Here is a 25,192-nt window from a genome sequence, read left to right on the forward strand (position 1 = left end):
AAAATATTAATTCACACCACTGGTGTTTAAATGCAACATTGACTCTCCAGCTCCTGAGCCTATTTTGGAAAAAAACCCATATTCCAAAGTATATTCAGAAGCAAAGCTTTCTCAATTACATAAATGCAAGAAAGAGTGCTGGCTTTCAGGGGAAGATGCTGCAAAATGAATGGAATAATAAAATATTCCTTAAGCCAAAGGAAGAGAGCGAAAGATTTGGCACCCCACCGAGATGATGCAGCATTTTCAGTGTGGTTCCTTCTGACTACTACAGTGACATTGTCTGGCTGCATCTCAGACCCCCTTTCAACAGTTTATTTAACTCTTTGATATTTTCAACCAAGCTCTGTGGGGAAGCAAATGTCTTCAAGAAATGAAAATCACTACAAGGTTAGTGGACTGGGGCAAGGAAGATCGAAGCATTTGCCATTGTGGGGGGAAGGATGCTGTGTGAGTGTGGTGGATGAACAGGACAGAGCTAGTGTGGAGTTAAGCAAATGCTGCTGCTTGCCTGGCTGCTGCTCTGGGACTGTGAGGAGAGAGGAGGATGGTGTGTAGGGAAAGAGGGAGTACTGCAACTCAACGATCTTCACGAGCACAAACAGAGAGGAATTGGAGTCAAGATGGGCATGGAAAGGGCAGCACTTGCTAGGAAACTCAAATTCCTTCATTGTGCTGCTCAGCAGATGACTTGTTTAATCCAATGGTAGGGTTTTCTGCACACAGGCAATTAACCATGTATTTTTCCTAGTCACTGACTTTACTGGTGAACCTGGAGCACATATGTGTTCTGGGCAGCCCTTCATTAAATTTGACCTGTCTGGTGGTAAATTGGAATAGGTGGTAAAAGATGTTTTGAGACAAGCTGAAGACTGTCATGCTTTGAGAAAGAGCACTGGTACACTGTGCAAACTTTGGCTCTTTTTTTAAGCCATATTCAGTATTGTCCTAGAAGTGAATGTGAAAGCAAGGGTCTGGAGTGCCTGCCTCGGCAGCTGGGAGCTCACACCCAGCTAAGCACACAGCCCCTTTACAATAGTTTTGCTACAGAAACAAAACCAGAACAACAGAGAGTGCTCTGGTGACAGGTGAGGGGACTGCCAAGGAACGGTCTTTGGGAAACCCAGGATGTCTGGAATCTGCATCCCAAAAATGAGGTACCAGTGGGATCCAAATACAATGATGCGTTGCAGCCTATAGCATTGGGATGAAATGCAGACTGGCTGTTTCTTCAGATGCTGAATAAGATGATGAAGTCTAGGGAGTATTTGAAGTCCTCTTTTGAAGGGAAGAGCAGATTCCCTGTTTATCCCAGACTAGAAGTTGTCTTCGGCTCTGGCAGCTGTGCTCAGCTGGGCTTGGTGGGACATGCAGGCAGCTGGATCACCTGCAGCAAGATCTGCCAGCGTCCTGATTTCTGGCTCTCAGGGATGTGTGTTCCCTGTGGGAAACATGTGCAGAGCTGTCGAGAGCAGAAGCAGTGCAGACAGCCTGAATTACATTCCTCCAACTCAGGCTTCTCAGCAGAGCAATTATTCCAGGGCAGTACTTCCCCTTGATTGATTGTCCTTGCCACTGTGGGGCTGACATCTTACAGGGGAGTCATGCTTGGTCCTTTATCGTGGGAGCATGAGGAATGATCATTACCCAGCGACACCCGTTGATAACAGTGAATAATAGCCAGGAAGGAAGGCAGACAACAGTAAGAACATGCTCGAGAGGTGCTGTAATTCTTGGGACAGGGCGCCTCTGCAAAGGAGGAGGAGAGTTTGCAGGGTGGATGGGAGGAGGGGGTCCTGTCGCTGTTGAGGCTCTCTAGAGCTCAGCAGCTGGAGAGAAACATTGGCTAAGGATGGTCAAAGCTGGGAAGGGAAAAACGCAAGGAGGGAAAATGATGAAGTGAAAAGAGCTAGGAGCTACGCTGGAGAGCATACAAACAGCTTGCTGACCTCTGATGCATGAGAGATGAAGAAAACAGACAGTGTTTGACTATGTGGACCATGTGGGTGATCTTCTTCTGGATTTCAGCTGTCCCGGTAGGTGCTCAGATCTATTTATTCCTGTTTGCATGGAATCACACGTTATCTGAGAAATTCTGAGCACCTCTATTCCATGAAGTGGTGGTGTCTCTGTTTAGAAAGATCTGCGTAGAACCTGGGATTTTAAAATTTTATTCTTGCTTCTGCTGTTTCCTGCACTAATTGACAGTGGCCATATGACTAGATGCTGGATGCCTCAGTTTCCCCACCTTTATAAAGACAGCAGTGTTACTAACCCACTTTGACAAACACAGCAGGTGCTGTGATGAACGAGGAAAGGTTTGACCCCATTCAGAGAAGCTTTACTGATTTACACCAGCAATCAATCCCATAAGGGGCAATGCCCATGTCTAGCAGTGCCTTCCTGGACTCAGATTAAAGGAACGTGAAGTGATATTAACACCACAAAGTTTGAATTAGTTGTTTTTTTAAAGTTTTATCACTTTACTGAGATTTATGATGCAGATTGTCACTGCTGAGCTCCAGGTGCTTGGATCAGTCAGAAAGAAGAGTGGAACCTGGACTGTGATCTCCAGGTGCTGCTCAGGTTATTCAGATTTTGAATGCATATAAAACAAGGGGTGAAATGTGTCCAGCTTGGGTGTGAGTAGTTAGGAATGGATCAAATCACTGTTTCATTACAACAAATGGAAAAATCAATTTATTTGTCCCAGCAGGGGATTTGGCTCCAACTGTGAGAAAACCTGAGCTCTGCCTAGACATTTTAATAAAAGAGTGAATGCAGTCTTCAAATATTTTGCCTTTTGATCATCTTCTGCAGTAAAAACAGTGACTGTGATAGGTTTCTTGTAATTTTGATTTCTTATTCTTAGTACTACCTAAAGATCTCTGAAAATAGATGTCACTGCTCAGGATGTCTCCAAGAGCACTCCTTCTATTGGTTCCTCTAATCTTTCAAAATACCTATTTTCATGTTGCCAGGCATCTTTTGCTCCTTAAATCCTCTCATTACACTAAATCCACTTATTTTAAAATGAAATGGCTGTGAATTATGAATAATGTTAATATCCTTTCACTTCACACTTTAAAAGCTGTCTTGGCTGTCGATATTAATATTACAGCTTTTTGCCTATTCTGGAGATCTATTTATCACAGTCATCTCTGTTTAGAATGGATTTGGTATCTTGTCTTGAAACAAAATATGAGGATGTCTTTCTCTCTGTCCTGGTTTCAGCTGGGATAGAGTTAATTTTCCTTTTAGTAGCTGGTGAAGTGTCAAGGAGATCAAAACTGTTTCAGGGAACTGTTTAGGAAGAGACATAGAAACCGCACGTAGAGGAGCCCCTTTTCCTGCTCGTTCTCAAGCAGCAGGGGCAGGCTGTTTGCTCCCACTTGTGGATGGTAAACACGAGTGAGATGGAGCACAGCTGGTAGCAGAGTGGGGTTATCCGGCCATGGCAGGGAAAACGGATTTCACATCACTCCGCAAACATCCTAGCGCTCACACCCAGCCTGCCCCCTCGGATGCCAGTGTTGGCAAAGATTGGCTCAGGGACAATGATGGAGGAAAACAAGGTCTTTAAACCTGCACCTGGAAGCTCTCTGCTTTCCCTGGGCTTAAAATCCTGTTAGTTGCATATCTATTACCAGGAAGTGGTATCCAGCTGAATAAGAATAAGGTGGACATCACTTTGTGGGGTAAAACAGTAACTGTAAGGCACTACCTATGCTGTATTCGTGCTTGAACAACACATTTAGTATAAGAAAGCAATGCTGTATCGGATCATCAGGGTGATCTTCACAACTGGGTGTGCTAAAAGTGTGTGGCCTCACTCTAGCCATAATGAAATAAGACAATTTAAATCTTTCTAAAACTAAAATTTTCTTAGGATCCACATTTCTGAAAGGAAAAGAGAGCCCACACAATGTAAAGGCTTTTTTAAGATGGAGTATTCCCCTGTTCCTGAGATCATTGTTGACATGATTCCTAGCATTTATTTTTACATATGTTCAGTATCATCTTAAAAACCCTCACGCAAACCAGGTTGGTTACGTTGGCCATTTCAAATGCTCAGCATTCAAATCCTGGCATCAGAAGAGAGTTTCTTTCATATAAAGTCTTTGCATGTGTGATTCCAGAAAATTCATTACATTGTGAAAAAATAGGTTATTTCTAGTTAATTTATTTCATGACACACAAAAGACAAGGGAGAAAGATACTGAACACACCAGACCAATTAGATGAATACTCAAAAAATTTCCAGCCAAAACAGTGGGAATATGGTCTCTAATGTCTGATATGCTAAAATTTAATTGTAGAAAACTAATAGTTCTCATTACAAGGTTTTCAGGGATTGTTCTTTTTCCCAAATCTAATCTGAAAGTGATCAGCAATGCTACAAGATTTATTAGGTTGAGCAATAATGTGATGGGTTAACTTTCTTGAACAAAGAACGTAAACAAATTCTGTCTGATACTTTTCAACTAATAGAGCCTGGTGACTGACTTTTAATCTCTTCATTATGTATATAGATACATATGCATTTATATATATATATACATAAAATTTCCATTGTGAGAATTTATAGAGATTTTGGGTTTATCCATTAGAGAGAAATTTTCTAATACATTACAGTGGGCATCCACTTATATTCAGGTCTCTTGTGTCAAAAGGAATAGACACTGGTAAAATAACAGAAAGGGAAAAAGTACTTTTTTCCTGAATGATGTATCTGTTAAGACCTTGTCCTGCAAATAACTGTGCAATGATTTTCAATACTTGTCATTTTAATGGTCTGTAGCTATTTGATTTTTTCACTCATTTTGGTCCAGCTGCATAAAACATAAACACACATTCAATTGCTATGTCAGGATTGAGTGAACACTAACATTTCTAAATGGTTTTATGAGAAAGGAGGCTGGGAAGATGAGAAAATGACCTCAGGGCAAATTACCATCTAGCTTCTCACAAAAATTTGGGTGAGATTCTGCATTCAGGTGGGCTCCTGCAGTTACCAGATGGTAGCAGTGAAACAGGCTTAGGTGGTCTGCAACCAGTGGGCGTATTTGGACCACTTGTGCCCAGGAAAATGACCTGCCAGGTGTATGGTTTAACACTGCCATGGGTGAGTGATTAATTCTCTGTTACTCTAGGAGACTCCAGCAGTGTTCTGGATGTTTCTGCAGTCTTTTGGAAGAGCATCCTGTTCATGTACTTAATTTAGCGGAATAACACATTTTTCTCAATGTCAGTAATGTCAGCAAAAGAGAGAAGACATAAACTCAGTCTGTGCTTGCCAGCTGCTACTACAAATATGCAGACTTAACTGGGAAAACTGTCTGTATTTCAAGGAAATATTGCCCACAATCAAGTGATAGACCTCCATGGGTAATATGAGCATAAAAAGGGTAGATTCTGTTGAGATTTTATATGTTTTAAGATGAAAAGTGATTCCACTGCTTTTAAAATTTGTAGATCGAAGCTATTCCACCTGTCTGTGACCTTCTGGGCGTCCTGAAAAGGGAGGAGGAAAAGTGTGTGGAGACTCTTTCCCTGGAGGCAAGGAACAGAACAACTGAAAATGATCTGCTTCTGAGCTCAGGTAAAAAGACTGAACAAATGCACATGATAAAAGCTGCTCTCACATGGACTGGGTTCCTCAAACTCAGATACCCCAGTATCTGTTCCCATAGGAGGTATGCACTTAGTATACATCTCTCCTTTAGGAGCAAAAAAACGGGTAAGATCTGTTACAAGGCTTTGAGAGTGGAATTTTGACCTTACTGTGACAGGAAGAGTTGTGGGAATAGCTGCTTGACTGTTATTCTCATAACTGGAGAACACACCAGCAACAAAATCTTGCAAATTGCAACCCTTCTTGGACAAGGATAATTTAAAAAGTCACCCCAGCAAGTGTAAATTTACTTAAATATTTACCTTAAAAATCAATGAAGACCAGCAGCCAACATTTAAATCCCACGGCTTGAAGGTTCTCATTGTTTCCTCCTTGTTCCAAGTTACAGTCACCTAACAGAGTTCTTGAATTTCAGTGAGCATTTATCATCATATAGAAGAGTTTTTTGGCCTGGGAAAGTTGTGGTACTGTGTCCTCATCATGTAGACAGTTTTGCTTTCACAGCTGAGCAACTGGGGTCATGTGCAAGAGATTATTAAACCTTGTCTGAACTGTGTGTTAGTTCCCCTGGGCAGCTGCTGGGTCAGCATCTCAGAACATTGGGAGTAGGCAGCAATGTGACTATTTTTTTGTGTGTCACCAGCCATCACCGCTAAGGATGGGGTCGTGTCACTCACAGCATCTCACAGACTGAGCTGATTCTGCATCATTTCTGTGGGCCATAACATGGGCAAGGTTCTCACCAGCATGAGAAGGAGCTCCCATGAGATGTGCTGTGTGCAGGCTCTCCTGGCCACAGACAGGAAACCCTGTGAAGCTAAAGTGTGTTCTTGGTTTCAAAAATTTCCCCTCTAACAGAGTGTTGGAAACACAGAACAGTCCACTATGTCCCGGCCAAAGGGCAGAACGCAGAGGGAAGATCTATTGCCTGGTTTCTTAGGATGCCTTGCATTTTTCTCTGTCACTCTTTTATCCCTGTCCCTTGCAGACTGATGGGTGTGAGCACAGCTTTAGGGCATTGCAGCCATGTAGCAGTGACAAAATACCTTATGGCAAGCTTCCAGGTACTCCACAAGGCAGATCTATTTCATTGCATGAAGAAGTTTGATGATATTAATAAATCAGTATTGTTTGTTTCCTTCAGTGAAGGGTGGTTTGTCAGCTTATTTCTTTCTCTGTTTTAATCCTGTGAGATGGCTCTAATGTTCAGCTCTGTGTTGCCTTGGCACCAGAGCTCCACAGATGCAGACAAGCAAAACTCCACAGGACCGTGCAGGTGTGGACCCGTACTAGCATTAGCAGGCAATACCATTTTACAGACCGTCTTGTTCTATCTCAGTCAAATAGTAGCTTCTCAGCAGAGACTTAATCCAATTTTAAACTGGATCCACATCTTAAAATCCACTCAAGGCCTTTTGTTATTGGAATTTTTTAATGGGGTAATTCTACCTAAAATTCTACCAAACTCTAAGACGGATTTGTTACCTTGGTAAATTAGGGGGTAATGCTTCTATTCTGGGAAATAGAACATCTGAAAATACCTCCAGCCTTTAAAGTATCTGCATGCCCTAAGTCCATGTGGAGAAAATCCCATACAAGGCTTTCAGTTTGAGGAAGAAAGAAACAAAGCTGAGGAATTCAGTGCATACCCTTGGTGGGTCATGCAGGGAGGAATAAAGGTGGCTTCACAAGGTGTGGCTTCCACACCTCATCCTTCCTGCACCTGCCCCAGAAGCTTTGACTGGCACAGGCAGGAGAAAGGACAAAGCAGGGGAAAAACTTCCACCATGACATCCCTGTTGCAGTGCTCACATTCCTCTGAAGATGGCACAAACACAGAAGTTCATTACTGGGCAATCAGGTACCTGAGCAGTGAGTGTTTCTAATCCTCCTGCAGTAAAAGGGAAGAGGGACTCTGCCCTTATGATAACATTAGCTTGGGAAAGGGAGCAGTGTAATATTAACATAACCCAAGACACATTTACACTCTTTTTTGTGCATGAGTGAAGACAAAAAAATTCTCTTGGGAGCGAGGAGCAGGGTGGAGAAGCTACTGGAGACCTAGAACCCCTGATCATAGTGACACTGTGTATTGCTGCTGGGAGAATGCTCTGAGTGCTGCTTGAGGGAGATCCCAAAGGGCACAGGGCCATGTGAGGGAGGTGTTGCTGTACTTTGTCTCCACCCCGAGGCTCTTTATCTAGCTGGGGATGGGAGATACCAGCTTTCATCCATGACGAGTGGCAAGAAGCCCACCTACAAGAGGAATAGCTCAGCTAATTTTTGTTTTCTCTTCCTGGATGGAAACCACCCAACATCATAATTTTGCCAGGTTTTTCTGTGCATTGGGTCTGATTTGGAGGTTTTATGCCTGTGGTATTGGCATGAAGGTTTGATAAACCAAACAATGTGGGAAGTTAAGTCATAAATATCACCCAAGGTGAAGTTTTGCTTGCCTTTAAACTTTTGCTTTGAAGTAAATCCTTTCCAAGACTTATAAACTTTGGCACAGGGAGGACATCAGGGCTGAGGTGCTGCCCTGGCTGTGAACATCTCTGTACTTTCAGGCACTAGGACTCTTGCACAGGAGGAAATCAATACATTTCTAGAAATGTAAATATTTTTGTCAGGCTAATGGAGGTTGGCCTTATAAAACATGAAGTGTTTGAGGAGAGTGTTTGGTCAGCACTTCCTCCCCTCATCCTTCAGGGAGCATGCAGGGCAGACGGCACACGTTGGAATACAGCAGGAACAGGGTAGTCCTGACATGCCCCAGTGGCCTTTCTTTCCCCTGTTATGTTGCAGAAACCTCAGAGGGCTGTGCTAAAACCATTGACAGGGAGTGGAGGCAAAAGGGAATGAGTTTGAATGATTTCAACCTGTATCTGGAGAAGAGCAATATAAGAAATGGTAAGATTGCAGTTTCTCTTTGGTACAAAGAACATCAAATGTAGGTCTTCTCCACTAACACTCTGAACCTCAGGCCAAAATTAATCCATAGCAACATGCAGCACCTAAACAAGATGTTTAAGTACAGATCACCATCATATTCTGCTCCAGTGGCCACCAGATGAGCTCCCTGATGCATCTCTACCAGCCCTGCCAGAAGGCAATACAGTCGAGTTGAGGGTGACTTGACTCCCTGACTTCGAGAGGGGACCGTGACAAAGCCCATCCATAAAATAAGCAGCCCTTGCACCTAACTGAGGGAGATGGGTAAGTCTGGGCAGTCAAGCTCAGTGAGTAGTTTGTTGGCATTGTTCACTTCACCACAGCCTGAGCACAGTGAAAGAGTATTTATGGTGATAAAAGGAAGACATTGATGCTGTTCCTCTCTATCCTTTCTCCAGTATGATGAGATTAGCTCAACTGGTTAGAGCACAGTGCTAATGATGTCTAGGTTGTGGGTGTGATCCCCAAATGGGCCATTCACTTTACAGTTGTACTCTTTTTGTGTGTCCCTTGCAACTCAGAACAGTCTGTGATTTAAGTGATCTGTGGTTTAAGTATCATCCTGAAGCTGTTTAAGCTCCTAGTCACAGAATCACAGAACGGGTGAGGCTGGAAGGGACCAATGGATCATCTGGTCCAACCTCCCTGCTCAAGCAGGGTCATATAGTTGCATGTTTTCCTATTTACAAAAATGCTGTGTAAGGAAAGCATTAGGATGACTGAAAGTGAAAGCTTTAGAAAGACTGAAAATAAGTTTAAAAATTTCCATGTGATTTCCTTCATCTTTCCAGGGCCATTCAGTAGTTACCAGCAAACAGTTAGGTAGTAAAAGGCCTGATGTGAAGTTCAGAACTACTCTAATTGCTATTTGTGTGTCTAGCAGAGACCAGTGGGAACAATGACAAGAATGGGACAGGTCTGGGAGCTTGCTGGGGCTGGTTTGAAGCAATCAGGACCTGCTCTGTCCTATCCAGGTCTCAGCAGTTTCTCTGTCTCATCCAGCTTGCTTTTCAGAGCACTGAGAATCTTTGTTCCTGGAGCTGCCTTGGTCCGTGGGACATATATTGCATGGTCTTGTGCTGCTTGGAGACATCCAAGTGTTTCATTGTTGGAAGAAGTTTCATGGTGTTATGTCACTGTATGGTATTTCCTTATTGCCCACCCCCAGGCAGATGTGCTGGAATGTGGGATAACATGAGCTGCTGGCCTTCATCCACTGTGGGACAGACTGTCAATGCTCACTGCCCTGAATTCTTCCAGATGCTGACTGGGAAAAAAGGTAATGCTAAAATGATGATTTTCTTGCCCAGGTGTTTTTTATTAAACACTTATTTATTAAACACTTTATTTTTTATTTAGTTACAAAGATACCATGCTCAGGTCTGAACTTGATTTTTTTTCTCTCCTTCTTTTAAAGAACAATAGTTACTTAGCAGCTCTGTTTCCAACACTAAGCTGAACATGAAAAAGCCTGGAATTAAAGTAGCAAGATCTTTTAAGTGTTTGTTTTTTCTAGCCAGACATATAAAAGTGCATGAATTAAATGTTGTCCTGAAAAATATGTTTTTAGCATGGTTTCTTAAAGGAAAGGGTTCTTTCCACTCAGGTGCTGTGTTTACTTCTGTCTTTCCCTTTTAATAACTCCTAGAGATAGTGGCTGGTCCCAGAGGAGCTTGATGGGGACAAAACACACAGCATTAGGTTCACATGAATTTTGGCAAAACATCCAGCTAGGCAGGCAGAAAAGATCCCCTTTTTTGCCTTCATCAAGAGATTATCTGCAATGGGGATTTCTCTCTTTTCTGTAAAAGGATCCATACAAGTGGCACAACCTCATGGAAATTCAGGTTTCATGGCTCACCAAACAATTCACTCAAACAGAGGTGAGCTCAAGCAATCCTTATTGTCCTTTTTCTGGGATATCTAAGCTAGAAATGAAGTGAAATTTACTCCCAGAAGGCTACAGTAATCATGAGCTATTAAGTAAGCCTGCTTCCTGTTCATTTCTGCTTTTCAGTAATGCCCAAGAAATGTGTTTACATTTCTCTTTAGGGAGTTAATGATTCAAATGAGAAGAGGGTTTCGCATTCTTCAGTTATAGGGCACAGATTAATGAGGTCCAGTACTTACAGAAAAGCAGACAGATTCATTTTATGAAGGGAGGAACAGGAGACAAAGTATTAGATTGTCTAATAAAGATTACATAACTCAGAGGAGAAGCACTTAGTGCTCTTTAAATGAAATCAGACACGAGCCACTCAGATTAAAATAGAAACCTTGCTACTTTCTGTACACACGAACATTATCTGCCCTTTGAGCCCTTTAATCTGATTTAAAGCCAAAGGATAAACTACACAAAGGCATAGATCGCTGGAGAAACCATCCGTCTGGCATCTACATCTTCAGCAGAGTGATCCCGGCCCTTAAATGCAGTAACTGAAATCCCTGCCGGTACAGCCACTAGAGGGAACTGCTCCCTGCCTCTGGTCTTCTCACCGGGGAAGAAAACAGGAATTTGTACATCCAAAGGTCATAATTACATCTCAGATGTTTACTGCCTTATCTTGGAGGTAGTCAGCTTAAACTTTAGTTGCCCTCCTTATCAAGAAACTGATAAACAATAATCAGTGTTCAAAACAGATCCCCAAGACCTGGTCCATCGTCACCAGCATATTATTTCAGTCTCTGCATCTGGCATTTTGGGTCAAAGTCAGCAATAGTTTAACCTCATTCACATGGCCACCTTCTTTGATTTTATACTGTGGTTGGCTTGTGACTTCTCAGTTTATTTATTGCTACAGTCATTGCCCTGTTTGAAACAATTTTGAAAAAGAAAAACAAAGATCTGCTTGCTTCAAAGGAAAAGCAAAGGTTCTCTCCTCACCACTTACAAAGCAGATGGGCAGCCACAAAGGTCCATATTTTAAACCATGTGGATGGCTCTGGGCTCTGCCCAAACCTTGGTCTCTGTGCTCACATCTAGACTTGCATTTGCAGCCCAGCCTGTCTGGTCCCTTTCTACATAGCAGACCAAAGAAACAAAATTAACTGGAACCAAGTAACAGAACTGACCATGGTGTCTCAGGCATGGAGTCAAGGAAGGTGTGACAGTCTTGAGGATTCAGAGGCAAAGGCCACATCAGATGGCCCCAGTTCCACAACCAGAATTCCTTTAGCCAGAGTTCCTTCTTGCCTAGGCAATTCCAAAGTACCAGTAAACAACACTAAGCCAAATCCTTAGTCAGACTGCAGATCCCCAGTCTGCTTTGAGTGGAGCATGCTGCAGTTTCCCCAGTGTGTGTGTGTCACCCATAACCAAGGAGCCCTGTTAAAATTTTCCTGGTGTCCATCCACGTGATGTTCCTGGCATAATCTCCTGTGCTTTGCATATAGCAACACCAACACAGAGCTCCACCTCTTTTTGTCTGATGTGCTTTGACAGCCTGAGCACAAAACAGTCACAGGCATGTTTACAAGCACAGTGGTTTGCTCTGAGTTAAGTAAGTGTGTCTTAATAGTTGACACTGAAGTAGAGAATCTGCCACCACACCACCCCCTTGCCGGGTGCCAAGACAAGTTGGGGAGAACCTTTTGGGAGAGCTTGCCTGCATAGAAAACTTATGTTTCTTTTCAAACATAGAAAACCTGGCTTATAAAGAAAGCCTGGCCCTTTCAAAGATGCTAAGCTGGAACAAGATGTTCAAAAAAGCATCAGAATAATAGTCTGATAATGACACACCCAGAGCTCTTCCCACTCAGGGTTCTAAGCATGTTTGCTGTGCCTTGCAGGTTTACAGAGGTGAGTTCAAATCAAGTGCAGGCATGCTGTCAGGTCACCAGCATTAGCCCAGAGGTAGCAGAAGCCTGACTCTGTCCTGACAATTCAAGCAGGGCTCCAAAGAGGATAAACCATTGCCAAACACTGCTGCATATGCATCTCCAGCAGTTCCCTCTGCACTGCAGGGATGTTTTGCAAGAGCCAGACACCTTAAAGTCCTAATGGCTAAATGTGTGGGGAAAAAATAGACTTTTTTGGTGCCCTCTGGCAAGGCTTGTACAAAGAAGGACTGCTGGTTTCATGTCCCCTTTAAATACCTGCTAGCATTGCCATCACTGGACCAAAGACAGGATTTCACCCCATGTTTGTAAAGTATGATTATTACCATACAGATCAATGTGACTAGGACAGTGGACAGTGGTTTTACTTCTTTGTAAAAGTTTCTCTTCAGCATTTAATATACACACCTGCTAGGGCCACTTTCTTCCAGTGACATTTTAAGTGGTGTTGGGCAGGATCTCCCACTTCCACTTTGGGACCAAACATTAATATGGACAAGTTCAAAACTATCCCACTCCGCCATATGCAACTTGCTGGGCATTCATCTCACTCAGCATTAGGAGTCTAAAAGTCAGACATCCCAGCAGAAGAGGGTCAGACAAACTGCCCTCTGCGGAAACCAATCCGAAAAATGAGTTGAATTCTGCAAATGCCTATTTTTCTCCGAAGACAGCCACAAGGGACACAATTGGACTCAAGTACTCAGCTTTCCAGAAGTTGAGCTTAAGTGAGGGGAATTTCTTCCTAACCTTTAATTTGCAAGCAAGCAAGGAAATCAACAGGGTAAAATAATGCCCAGTGTGGGAAAAAGACTTTCAGTATTCATTTAAATCTTACTGAAAATCTGTGACCATCTACAGTTTTGTGTTCTATTTGGAGCATGACAAACCACAGTAAGAAGGTGGAAGCATTCAGTAGAGTGTCAGGTTTGCATGGAGATTGAATCTGTGATTGAACAAGTCATGTGTTTGCTGATCTTGGAATAGTGGCCAAGAAACACCAGATGTACTGAGCAGTATTATTTATGTTGCAATTAATAAAAACACATCCATCACAGTCATCCCTGAGAGGGTAAATAATATTATGACCCACACAAGTACACTGGGCAAGTATCAACAGAATCAGCTCAGCTGCATTTCACCTCCAGCTATGCAGAGTGCACTGCCTGGAGCAACATAATCTCCTGGCTTCTGGAGCAATCCTAGTGACTGAACCACGAGGACAAAGATACAACTGGAAATGGTCATACCCATTCTGTCTTTTTTTATTGTTACTGCACAGGTTTTGTGTACCGAAACTGCACAAGCGAGGGCTGGTCAGACCCGTACCCAAGACCTGATATTGCTTGTGGCTACAATGTCAACGACACAACCAACGAGGCCAGAGTGAGTCTGAGTGCCCATGGCCACAAATCTGCTGCTCTGGGGCCCAGGGGAGAAAGACTTTTAGGAGAGACTGATTGATGTTGTGATTTAACCCAGGTGGGGCTATTGCTACTGGCGGTTTTCAGCATGAATACTTCCTGCAAGTGATTGGAAATTGTTGCTCAGGGTGAAATTTCAGTAGCTGATTTTACAAGAAAATTTATTCATTAAATAGGAGGAGGGAATCCTTCTTTTTGTGTGGACTGATCTCTACCAGGCAGGGCAAGGTAAAGATGTGATTATATGTTCCCCTGCAGCGTTCCTATTTCATGACCCTGAAGATCATGTACACCATCGGCTACTGCACCTCCCTTGTGACACTGATGATAGCCTTAGTGGTCCTGGCCTCCTTCAGGTGAGGAGAAGCATCTCTGATTTGTCTTTGGCCAGGACTTCTGGTCATCTCAGCTGGCAAAAATCCTTCTACTGACTTTATGGGCAAACTTAAAATTGAAGTATATCTGAAAACCTTCACAGAAATCATGACAAAATTTCAGGGCTGCTCAATATATTGTGTTCTCCTTTTCTTTCCAAATCACAGCTGGATGAATGTTGCAAATGGCATTTGCACCAACTCCCTGCTGAGATCTTCCCATTATTTCAGTGTCCCTTGGGCAGAGTGTCTTTCCCCCTGCTGCTCTTTTCCCCACTTGGGACCGTGGCTAAAACTTTGCTCTAAGTGCCACTGCACTGACTTCTGGCAAGGTGTTCCAGATTTCTATTAGCAATCTGACATTCAGCTTATCTTCACTCATGCCTGTAACCTGGAATTTGTACTGGGCTGCTTATTCAGTGAAATTAATTTCCCTTACAGTAAATGTCAGGGCGGCACCTCTGGGCAAAAGGAAACCAAACTACTTTGCAAATTTATATTCAGGCTGCACAGCCTCTGGACACAGACTATGTGGAGATTTAATACAGAAAACACTGCAGGCACAAGTGCACTGTGCTGGCAGAATAAACAGATTCATCCAGGTGTGAATAAACACCTTGGGTTCATGTTACTCCAGAAAAGAGGGAGGGATGCTAGAACAAGCATATTGGCATGAAATCAGAATTTTCTTGGCAATGTTCAGCTTGTTTTAGTACCTGAGTGGAATAGATATGACTGTAGCTTTTTAAGGTTTTCTCTAGGATGTCCCTCTTGGGAGATGTATTACTCTTCCTTTCATAGACAGAAAAACACTTTTCTTCATTTGTCAGTTTATCACTACTAAGGATTGAAACCTGCTGTTTACAGCCACAGGCTCCTTACATTGGTGAGGAATGTCACTTCACTGGATATCTCTCTCTTTTTTTGGCAGAAGACTTCGCTGCACAAGGAACTACATCCACATGCATCTCTTCACATCATTCATTTTGCGTGCCTCATCCAACTTCATCAAGGATGCTGTCTTGTTTTCCTCTGAAGACACAAATTACTGTGGGGCATACACGGTAACCCTCGGCTCACCAGCTTGCTCCACCCCTCAATTTCCTAGCAGGATTTAGTGTATAGGGAAGGAAATCCCCATCCCAGCTTTATATTCATCATGAGGGGTTATGGGAGAAGAGAGGTATGCTCTGCCCCTTCTCTGAGAACACATTAAATATTGCTGACTTACACTGCAGTGTGGGACCTGATAGTAAGATAAGGGCTTGCACTCAGAGAGTCTGGGACCTCCCAAATTTTTAAATGTTTTTGGCTTTTTCTTTTTATTGGCAGCAAACTATTTTGAAAATTTGGGTGTGAGGAGGGCTGAGCAACACTGGAGATGATGGTCAATGCTATAAACTAAAAGATAAGAATTAGGGAGAGGAACAAAAATAGGCTTGTTTTGTGTTGTTTTAACCTACTGGATTTGCTGGATTTTTGTGGCAAAAACTAACATTTTGAGAACATTTTAGTTTGTCTTTATCAACTGCTTTTCTTGGGAAAAAAAGTATTGACAATATATTCACGTGCTTCTCTGAGGTGATATTAGTGTTACTGGTACTAAGAAGGTAATAACAGTGAAATTCCCCTGAGACAGTAACCTGAATCCAAGTGTCCATGACACATTCAGCTCTTCTAGTGAGGCAGTTGATTAATGCATTTAGGAGTGCCAGCTCTGCTTTCTTGTCATGTGAACCCCTGTCTCGAGGACACCCATTTAGTCCCCTAATTGCTAAAAAATCTCTATTTGCCAAGATTAATTTACAGCTTGCTCTCTCTGTTAGAAGGTAGGCACAAACCCAGGCAGGAGCTAATTATCCTCTCTTTCCTCAGGCTGGCTGTAAGCTCACCATGGTCTTCTTTCAGTATTGCATCATGTCTAACTACAGCTGGCTCCTGGTGGAAGGGCTGTACCTCCACACTCTCCTGGTGATTTCTTTCTTCTCGGAAAGGAAGTTCCTCTGGTGGTTCATCGCCCTGGGATGGGGTACTGGTTCTCCTTTCAGTGAGAATAACTGGGTTTTGTCTGCCTTTGGGATGGACTTGTGAAGCAGTAACTGGTTATTCCAATTGCAGGTGCCCCAACAGTGTTTGTGGCTGCATGGGCGACTGCTAGGCAACTCCATGAAAATATTGGGTAAGTGGTATGGAGTGGAGGAAGCTGGCATGCCAGGGGGAGCATGCAGCCCCTGTGCAGGCTGTTCCATGGGGTCCTGCTTATTTCTAATTGCTGGAAGTAAATCAATCAACATCCTGCTGTGGTGGGAGCCTGAATCCTAGCGTGGGTAGAGTAGAGGTACAGCTGAGCAATACAAGTAAAAGCTTCCAATTCCATTTGAACATTTTCAAGGGTAGGAAGTAGCCTTCAGGTATGAATTCAGACCACAATGTTTTCAGCATCAGTATTTAATTTTCTGAATGGTGAAATTTTGTTTCTTTCTCTTCATCTTTTCAAAATTTTGAACAGTGTTCCCCTACTTTAAGGGAAGGACCTATTTCTGTCCAGGGCAGCTGGGCAGTTTTCTGCCAGACACGTACCACTCAGTGAGAACAGGAAATTAGTTTTGTAGAGAAGAGAATGAGAGAATAAGGTGCAAAACAGACTAAACCTGCTTGAAAAGATACCAATGTTTTGATAACTGACTGCACCTTCTCTTCTATTTTTATAGGTGTTGGGACATTAACACTGATGCCAATACCTGGTGGATCATTAGAGGCCCCATAGTTTTGTCTATTTTTGTAAGTCTTTTCTGGGACAAGCAGATTCAAACTGTATTTTTAAATACTGTGAAGTCAGAGCTCATCTACTCAACATGCTTTAGAAGTGTGTTAATGAACTGATCTTAGGCATGTGTCTGAACTGGTGTGACCCATGAATTATTGCTTAAGCAACTTCTGCTTAGCAGGACTTAGACAGTAACTAATGCCCCAAAGCTAAGTTCACAGGGAAAGCTAGAGTGTCCTCCCAAGAAGCAAGAGCCTGAAGATGATCAGGTTTCCACATCCTGTTGATTTCACATGATCTTGGCTGTTTTGTGGAAGCTTGTTTTGGACTGTTTCAAGGAAAGCTCCAGAGGAGAAACGAGTGGCTGTACATTTCAGTACAATTACTTTTGTGTCTGCTGGTCAATGCTTCTCTCAGCAAAGCCAAAACCAACTTGCCTTACATGACCACTGGCTTTTGTTTTCAGGAATGAAAACATCTCACAGGCTGCATGCACCACATATTAGTGGACAGCACTGAGGCACTGCCCAGTGAATTAAGGCACAGGCGTTGAAACTCAGTGTAAGCTTGCCCAGTGCAAGGCAGTAATGATGACAAGAACAGTTTGGTGTGTATAATACTCAACACCTGTGTTTTGAGCATTTGCTGATGCTTAAGCTGATGCCTTCAGAGCCTTAGGTACCAGGGGGCTGGAGCTGCTGTTCAGGATTGTTGCTCTGCCCGGTGAAGATGCTCTGGGTCAGACCATGCTGCAATGACCTGTCTGAAACCCTAGACCAGAAATGTGAACTGCTGGTTACTCTCAAGTAACCTGCTGACATTCCTAGTGAGACCCCCAAGGGCTGGTTGAGGTTTTCAGGCTTCCAGTAAGAAACATTTTACTTGCAAAACACAAACTGCAACACTTGCACACTTCTCGGAAAGCCAGGCAGCAGAGATGGTGGGTTAAAGTTCTACTCCTGTTGACCAGTGAGCAATCCTGCATGCCCACAAGACAAGCAGCAGACCGCACAAGTGATTTGGGATCAACTTAACGAGGCCATGGCATTTATTTTGATTAGTGAAACAACCCTCATGCCAAGAGCCACTCAGCAATATATAAAAGCCAACAAGAACCAGGCATTCTGCAAGACGAAAAGCACAATCTTAGTTTATCTTTTGGCTGCCCCCACCCGCTATCGCCTTCCAAGTGTCCTCAGAATGCTGATCCTGCCTTGTTTAGCTACTGAAGGCAGAAGCCGCCTGCATGACCGCAGGTTTCCCCCAAAAGAGGCTTTACTCAAGCCCATAACCAAACAAACAGCCAGATCTTAAGAATTCAGGTTTTATCTCTGTATTCTCACAGCCTTCAGCAGTTCAAAGGGCAGAAAATCAGCACCGATAAACACCTTTGTGCTCCCAGGCTCTCGCTCATTCCTGCGCTGCCCGCGGGAATTCCTCAGGAATCCCGCCGCTCCCCCTTCTCCTGGGGCTTTTATCAACCCTGCTCAGCCTACACGGCTCTTCCCTGACCTAATGGGTTAAAAATCTCAGAATACCCAGACTGGAACCTCCTTTGCTCCCTACCACCCCTGAAGTATTTCTTTCCTTCATGCTCTCCACCTTTAGTTCCTCCCAGCTCTACTCTTCCTTCTCCCTCCCTGGCTTCCCCAAACTTCCAGCCCTTTCCAGACTCCCTCAGGAGCCACAGCTGCTCCCTTTCCATTCAGTAACTTTAAAGAACCCAGACCCACCACCCCAGAGCCCTGCTCGGATTCCCCCAGGCACGCACAGCCCACCACGAGGAGGATGCGCCTCTGCCGCGGTGTTTCCCGGCTCAGGGAAGGGTTAAGGACCTGCCTCGGTGCAGGGTCTTGCACAGGGGCTGCAGCTCTGCAGGCTGTGCAAGCCAAGGGCAAATCAGCCCGAGTGGCTCCCCATGGGGTGCGAGGCGCTGGCTGAGGGACAGACAGACAGACAGACAGACAGACAGACACGCTCAGGCGGCTCTACCTCCCCTGCTACTCCCACTCTTTGCCTGAGGGTCAAACGAGCAGAAACTGCTATTGCCTCATCTGCACCCAAACTGAGCAGATCAGCATTTTTATCTGATATCCACCCTTCGAGAGGGGGAAAATGCAAAAAGAAGAACTCCAGTGTCGACTGTCTTCTCTCCCAGCTTTTAACTGCATTGCCTCGTGATCCCAAACCACACGCAGTGCTTTTGGCAGGGAACAAAGAGCACTTGTAGTCCCAGTTAGCAAGTGATAGCTCCAGTGCTGCCCCTTTGCTGGCATCCAAAGTGAGGCCAGACTGCAGAGGCTGTCAGAGTCCCGCAGCCAGACGGGACAAAACCGATGCTCCTGCTTTCCTGCCCTTTGGTGATTTGCCTGGGTAACAAGCCCAGACCATCTCCATAACTAAAGCTGTAGCAAACCAGCAGGGAAGACAGCCAGCATCCAAGCCCAGGGTGGCCAAGTAGGCTGGAGAAGCAGGAACAGAAACTGGGATGGCAACATGAACACGGGCAGGCCAGCCTCAAACCCTCTACTCTTTCTTCCTGGTCCAAACCCTCCAAAGTGGCTCTGCTGATACTTGCCATTTACATAAGTGGATACTACATTTCTTGCTTGGTGGGTTGCTTTTGCATTCCTACTTTGTTTGTTTGTTTTTTCAGATTAATTTCATTCTGTTTGTCAACATTTTAAGAATCCTGATGAGGAAGCTCAGCTCCCCCCAAAAAAGGAGCAGTGATTTCAACCAATACAAGTATGTTCTTTACATCCTTTATGAGACATTCAAGGCCACACGAGCATTTCTTGTTCCTTCTACACCAGCTTCTCCTTCTGTTTTCATTCTCAGGAGACTTGCAAAGTCAACACTCCTCCTCATCCCTCTCTTTGGGGTCCACTATATCATCTTTGCTTTTTTCCCTGAGGATGCCAGCAGTGGCACGATGGAAATTCAGCTGTTTTTTGAATTGGCTCTTGGATCATTCCAGGTAATATTTGACAAGCTATTTTTTCTTTAAAATAAGAAAAAGAGTTAGAACATATAACTGCAACAGATTTGAATTTCCAATGGCAATCCAAGCTGTCTGATTTCCCTTGAGATGCCTCATCCTCATTCACTGCAGTCCTGTGACCACAATTCTTTTATCTTTTAGGGCTTTGTTGTGGCTGTACTTTATTGTTTTCTTAATGGTGAGGTGAGTTTTGTGTGTATAACACTTTTTTATTGCTGAAGCATGCCTCATTAATCAGTGGGATACATCCCCCAATAAACTACAAGTTTTGTCTGCGGGTTTTCTTCCCAGCTACCTAACATCACTCGTGAAATTCCTCCTAGACCTGGCAAGCCTAGCTAATTGTATGCCAACTTCAAGATGCAAACTTCACCTCTCAACTACTGCAACCCTTTCATAAATCAGATAACATTATTACTGTCTGGGAACTGAGGGTGGGCCACCATCCCTCACACAGTCACACTGACAGACACTTTGTTCTGATGTTTGGTACCATTATCTGCCATCCCATCCATGGCTGTTTTATTTACTCAATCCTTAGGACGGAATCTATCAAAAGCTATACCCAGACCAAGTTTATTAGGATTCTTATAAGGTAAAGCTTTTGGTAGAGGGACTGTTACCTTTGTAGTTGCATGACAACTCCCAGGCTTCTGGGACAGAACTTCCACTCTGAAATGCTGCTGCTGGTAGATGTTGGGGGGAAACATAAAAACCTGGAAAATCTAGAGCTAATTGGAAGGGAAAAAAAGAGCAAAACCAGTGCCTAAGAAAAAGTCACTTTGAGATGAAGGAGGGTTTTGAAATGCTCTGACTGATCTTTCAACAGGGTTCAGAAAAATGGTTTTGAAAAGAAAATCTGCCTTTTTTTTTTTTTTTGTACCTTGGAGTGACAAAATGTTCTGGTTTTAGATCTAAAATTAAAATTCTGGAAAAATCTAACCCAAACACTTCCTAAGGCCAGCTAGATTCTGTGAACAGTTTCACCTGCAATTAAATAGAAAGTTGTGTGGCTGCAGCAGCAGTATCACTGGAAGTGTCAAGAAACAGGCCCTGCCTTAACCCTTTCAACTGGGATTTAAATAACTAAGCCCAAACCTTGGCAAAGATTTCCCGCCCTCATTTTCCTGTTATACTGCTCTCTGCAGTGCAGGGTTCCAAGATAAACTAGCTGAACTGAGTATTTTGTGACCAACATAAACTAGCTGAACTAAGTATTTCTACCTAGGTTCAGCTGGAAGTTCAGAGAAAATGGAGGCAGTGGCATTTAAGCAAACACTGGCGTCAGCAGCTCAGCACCTCAGCGAGTAACGGAGGAAGTGGCTTCACTCAAGAGATGCACATGGTGAGGTCCAGCCCAGCAGAGCACAGGAGAGGAACCCTCCAAAGGTCAAGTGTGCTTTAACCCTGTGCACCTGAAGGTACCTCCATGCTCAGATACACATGGACTGAGCTGGGAGTCTTGTGTCCATATCCAGAGTGGGACTTGGCTGTAGATCAGCATTTCTTGGAGCACATCTGTGTATATCCTGTGCAGCACCGTGGTTATTCTGCAAAGCAAAATGGGCCAAAAAAATTATGCTCTTCCTTGAGTTTCTGGCCACAGTAATTTGTGTTTCTTTCCACACCTGCTGTTAGTTCTACCTTAAACGTGACCTTCCATTTTCCATGTGGCTCTCCAACATGTTCCAGGCTAAGTCAGGCTGGTGATTTTTTGATGTTCACCCTTTCTTCTGCTGCAGAAGCTGGGAGGATATTGAATTTTATATGATGAAGGTTATGTGCAATCCTCCATGGGTTTGAAATGCAAAATAAATTAATGCCTAGCATTTCTCTAAGTTCAAAGCCTTTCTGTTGTGGTGATGGATGCTGGACACTGAGAACATAAGGCACAGCTGAGCTCCAATTTCCTCTCTGACTGCATATCCATTGCTCCAGTGACAGTGGCAGGTTCAGACAGGTTTTTGCCTTTGCCTCTTTTAACAGTGGAGACCTTGGAAACAAGAGTGGTCCAATTTGGATATTTGTGTCATTTTTAAATGGTAAAAAAGCTATTACAATATATTCCAACAGTGACCAAAAAATCTTCAACAAGATAGCTCATCCCTATTGTATCTGTACCTCTGAGACTTGACCATATTGTATTTGACGTGAAGAAATGAAAGCTCTTGAGACATCAAAAGCTCAATTGAACTGAACAGTAGAAGCTATCTAGTGAAAAACAATATCATAGTGGCTACCAAAAGTCTCTTTAGAGTCTACAGTCCCTCAGTGTACTGAAATCTGCAAGGCTGTGCACTGTAATATGCTGTCAAAAAGTGTCACAGCTTTATGCTCTTCAGGACATTATTAAGTAAATTTCCCTGTTTTGAACAGAAAAGGGATAAAACAATTTACCTGATAAAGGAAATCAAATTTCCTACTTGATTTTGTATCCACATTTCCCTAATCGGGGTGATCTTTGGCTGGGTTTCTTCAAGGGCAAAGATGATTGAACCAAAAGCAAATGGTGTTTATCAGTTCTCCCTCCTCCAGGATCACCTACAAGACATTGGGCAAAACATGCATGGCATGTCAAATGCTGCTTGAGCAGCATTCCCCAACCCCCTCTGCCAAAACTGCTCCAACGAGCTTTTAATCACACCAAATGCCTAAATGGTAGGCTTCTACCATTTTATCAGGAGACACATGCAGAGTTCAAAGGATATATTCAAGCTTAATTTACCTGTACCAAAGCAGGTTTTTGAGTGCTGTTAGCTCTGTTTGAAACTCTGAGATTAAGGAAAATAATATTTTTTTTCACTGGCAATGCTGACAGTTATCCCACACCCTCCCTGGTGCAGCAGGTGCTGCAGGCAGCAGCACACAGAGGGCAGCCAGGAGAGGAAGGGCACTCAGCAGCAGGGAAAATTTCGTGGTTGCTCCAGCTTTCTTGGCTCATGAAGGTCACCCAGCAGGAGGAGAGCTGAACCTCTTTATGACCAGGAAAAAAATAATGAGATGATGTAAACTGGCACGTGTGTCAAGGAATTACTTTAAATTTATACTTTTGGAAATAGCAAGGTTTCAAGATGGTTTTGACCTTTAAAAATCAGCCCAAACAAGCTGAAGGAAGAACAGAAGCAGGATCAGTCCCGTGACCAAAGGAGAAGTGAAAGTCCCTCTGTGAAGGCTGGAATGAAAGATCTCACTTTTTGCTGACTCACCCAAGCAGAGCCTCTGAACTTCTAGGGGGAGTCACTCTGTCCCAGCGCATTTAGCAAGTCAGATAACTTCTGAAAAAATGTAACCCCAATTTTCTCTCTGGCCTATGAGACCAGGAAGGCTGAAACAACTTGTATGTTCCCTCTCTGAAAATTAAACATTCATCCTTCAAGCCAAAGCAGCTGTTTGTTTTAAATGCAAGTGCCTCCTTCCAGCATAAATGAAGAAATACAGATTCAGAGACACAATAACATGTAATTAATTAGATCTGATGCAATTATTGGCTCTCACACAAGCCAGTGTAATAGCACAGTCCTGCAGTGCATAGTTAGGACCAGCACAACATTGGGAGGAGTCCAGGCTGAGCATAATACCTATCTGTACATGCCACATGCCCCAGAAAAAAAAAAAAAGTTGCTGGTTTTTATATTTAAAACCACCAGTTCTAGCATAAATTATTGTGTTACATGGCCATTTTGGTTTTATTTGTCTTGCCCAAAATTACCAAGAAAAGGAATTATTCTCAGATTCTCTATAACATGTTTGCTTCAGGCAGCAAGCACAAGCCTTGTTTGATTGAAGAGCTGAGGCTCCATAAAAACTCCTGGATGTCAGCTGGAATTTGGAGTCCTCAGCTCTTGGCGAAGAGCACGTCCACTCGGGAAGATACCAGAAGCAGGCAGCCCCTGGAGTTGTGATGCTGTGACCTTATCCTGGTTTCTGCTGGGCACTGGAAGCTGCTGCCAAATACCACCCCAGGGGGACGGGTTCTTACCTCCCCCATCCCCTGGGCAGGCCCTGCAAAGGCTCCCAGCACTGCTGGGGAATCTTGTTTGTTTAGCTGTGCTGAAGGATACTAGAGAAAAGAGCTCCTTAGCTCTGGGGACATTGACATGTTTATAGGCAGATGAGGAGGAACAGGAAAGCAGATCTCAGCAAGCAATGGAAAAACAAGAGATGAATGCACAGAGAATGAACACAAACTCCATATTCATAGAGCCCACCCACTTCCCTTTCACTGCACTTGCTCCTGGGTATTCAATGTAAAGTCCTGGGTATTCAATGTAAAGCAGGTGGCTTTACCAGTAAATAGGACCAGAGTACCACCTTCCACCCAAATACTTATCATTGTTCAGGGACACTGGTGACAGCCTCTGGCTATTCACTCCAGGTGCCCTGAAGAGCCAGCATAGCAGGCAGCACCTCCAGCCTGAGCATCAGCAGCCTAAGAGATAATGAATTGAAGAGGAAGTCGTGAATGGATTTTTCTCTCCAACACGGCAACAAGGAAGTTCCTAGCAAAACTGTCAAGAGAAAAAGCCAATAGCGGTGCCGTGAATAATTACATTGTGCAACGCCTGAGTGCAGGAGAGCTGAAATGGGCTGCTTCAGAAGGGCTGGTACTGATTCGGCGGGGTTGGGTCCAGTGAAGATGAGAGGCCCCAGGAATTCAGGCAACACCCCTTTCCAGGACACTGCCTGGGGCAGACCTTGTTTTCATGCAGAAATAAGGCCCTTCTTGCATGTGCTAGCTGACTTAGAAGGTTGAGAAGAAGGGCCATTATCAGCTTACCATATGTCCCAGGAGAGGGAAAGAGAAGGCAGGTGAGGACAGTCATATAATGCATCTTTGTAATCACCTTCCTGTGGCTTGCAAAAAACAAGCAAGGCTTAACCCCATTCCTGGTGTCCCTACAAGCACAGCTGATGAATGTATTGGAGACTTAAAATAACTTGCTCTAGGGGACCCTACTGAAGCAGGGAGGCTGGACTAGATGTCCTCCAGTGCACCCTTCCAACCATAACCATTCTGTGACTCTGGAAAAATACAGTCCAGGCAGGATACTTCCTCAGCTAGTATCAACATTTATAACATCAATATCCCTGTATCAACATTTCCTTATTCTTACCCACAGGCAATGGCTTGTGTACAAGTGTCCAATTAAAGTTAGTAACTAAGTCTAAACGGCTCATTAGCAAGAAGTGATGTTCATT

General features: G+C 43.7%; 1 protein-coding gene and 1 long non-coding RNA gene across 5 annotated transcripts; one reads left to right on the top strand and one right to left on the bottom strand.

Moving 5' to 3' along the window:
• Positions 1-1,762: 1,762 nt before the first annotated feature.
• On the top strand, positions 1,763-21,840 carry SCTR (secretin receptor). 4 transcript variants are annotated; one of them, XM_023931346.2, is made up of 13 exons: positions 1,763-2,036; positions 5,476-5,602; positions 9,756-9,866; positions 13,707-13,810; positions 14,107-14,204; positions 15,154-15,286; positions 16,098-16,251; positions 16,341-16,401; positions 16,934-17,003; positions 19,646-19,737; positions 19,831-19,969; positions 20,135-20,176; positions 21,222-21,840. In XM_023931346.2, exons 1-13 carry the CDS (start codon positions 1,959-1,961, stop codon positions 21,396-21,398), a joined length of 1,386 nt encoding a protein of 461 aa, XP_023787114.2. In that variant the 5' UTR covers positions 1,763-1,958; the 3' UTR covers positions 21,399-21,840. The 4 variants fall into 4 exon arrangements, with proteins under 4 accessions (XP_023787114.2, XP_086752517.1, XP_086752519.1 ...); XM_086896393.1 differs by lacking the exon at positions 1,763-2,036 and adding an exon at positions 4,978-5,125; XM_086896391.1 differs by lacking the exon at positions 9,756-9,866 and having other exon boundaries at positions 1,870-2,036.
• On the bottom strand, positions 19,646-25,185 carry LOC147652285 (uncharacterized). The gene is made up of 9 exons (XR_015288871.1): positions 25,108-25,185; positions 24,771-24,847; positions 23,200-24,422; positions 22,719-22,966; positions 22,391-22,534; positions 21,638-21,986; positions 21,218-21,543; positions 20,617-20,724; positions 19,646-19,993 (listed from the first exon to the last, which is right to left on the bottom strand). It is a non-coding gene; the product is annotated as an uncharacterized LOC147652285 (long non-coding RNA).
• Between the last annotated feature and the right edge of the window lie 7 nt (positions 25,186-25,192).

Source organism: Cyanistes caeruleus, chromosome 7 (genome assembly GCF_971803275.1).
Source record: "Cyanistes caeruleus chromosome 7, bCyaCae1.hap1.1, whole genome shotgun sequence".
Classification (NCBI taxonomy): Eukaryota; Metazoa; Chordata; class Aves; order Passeriformes; family Paridae; genus Cyanistes; species Cyanistes caeruleus.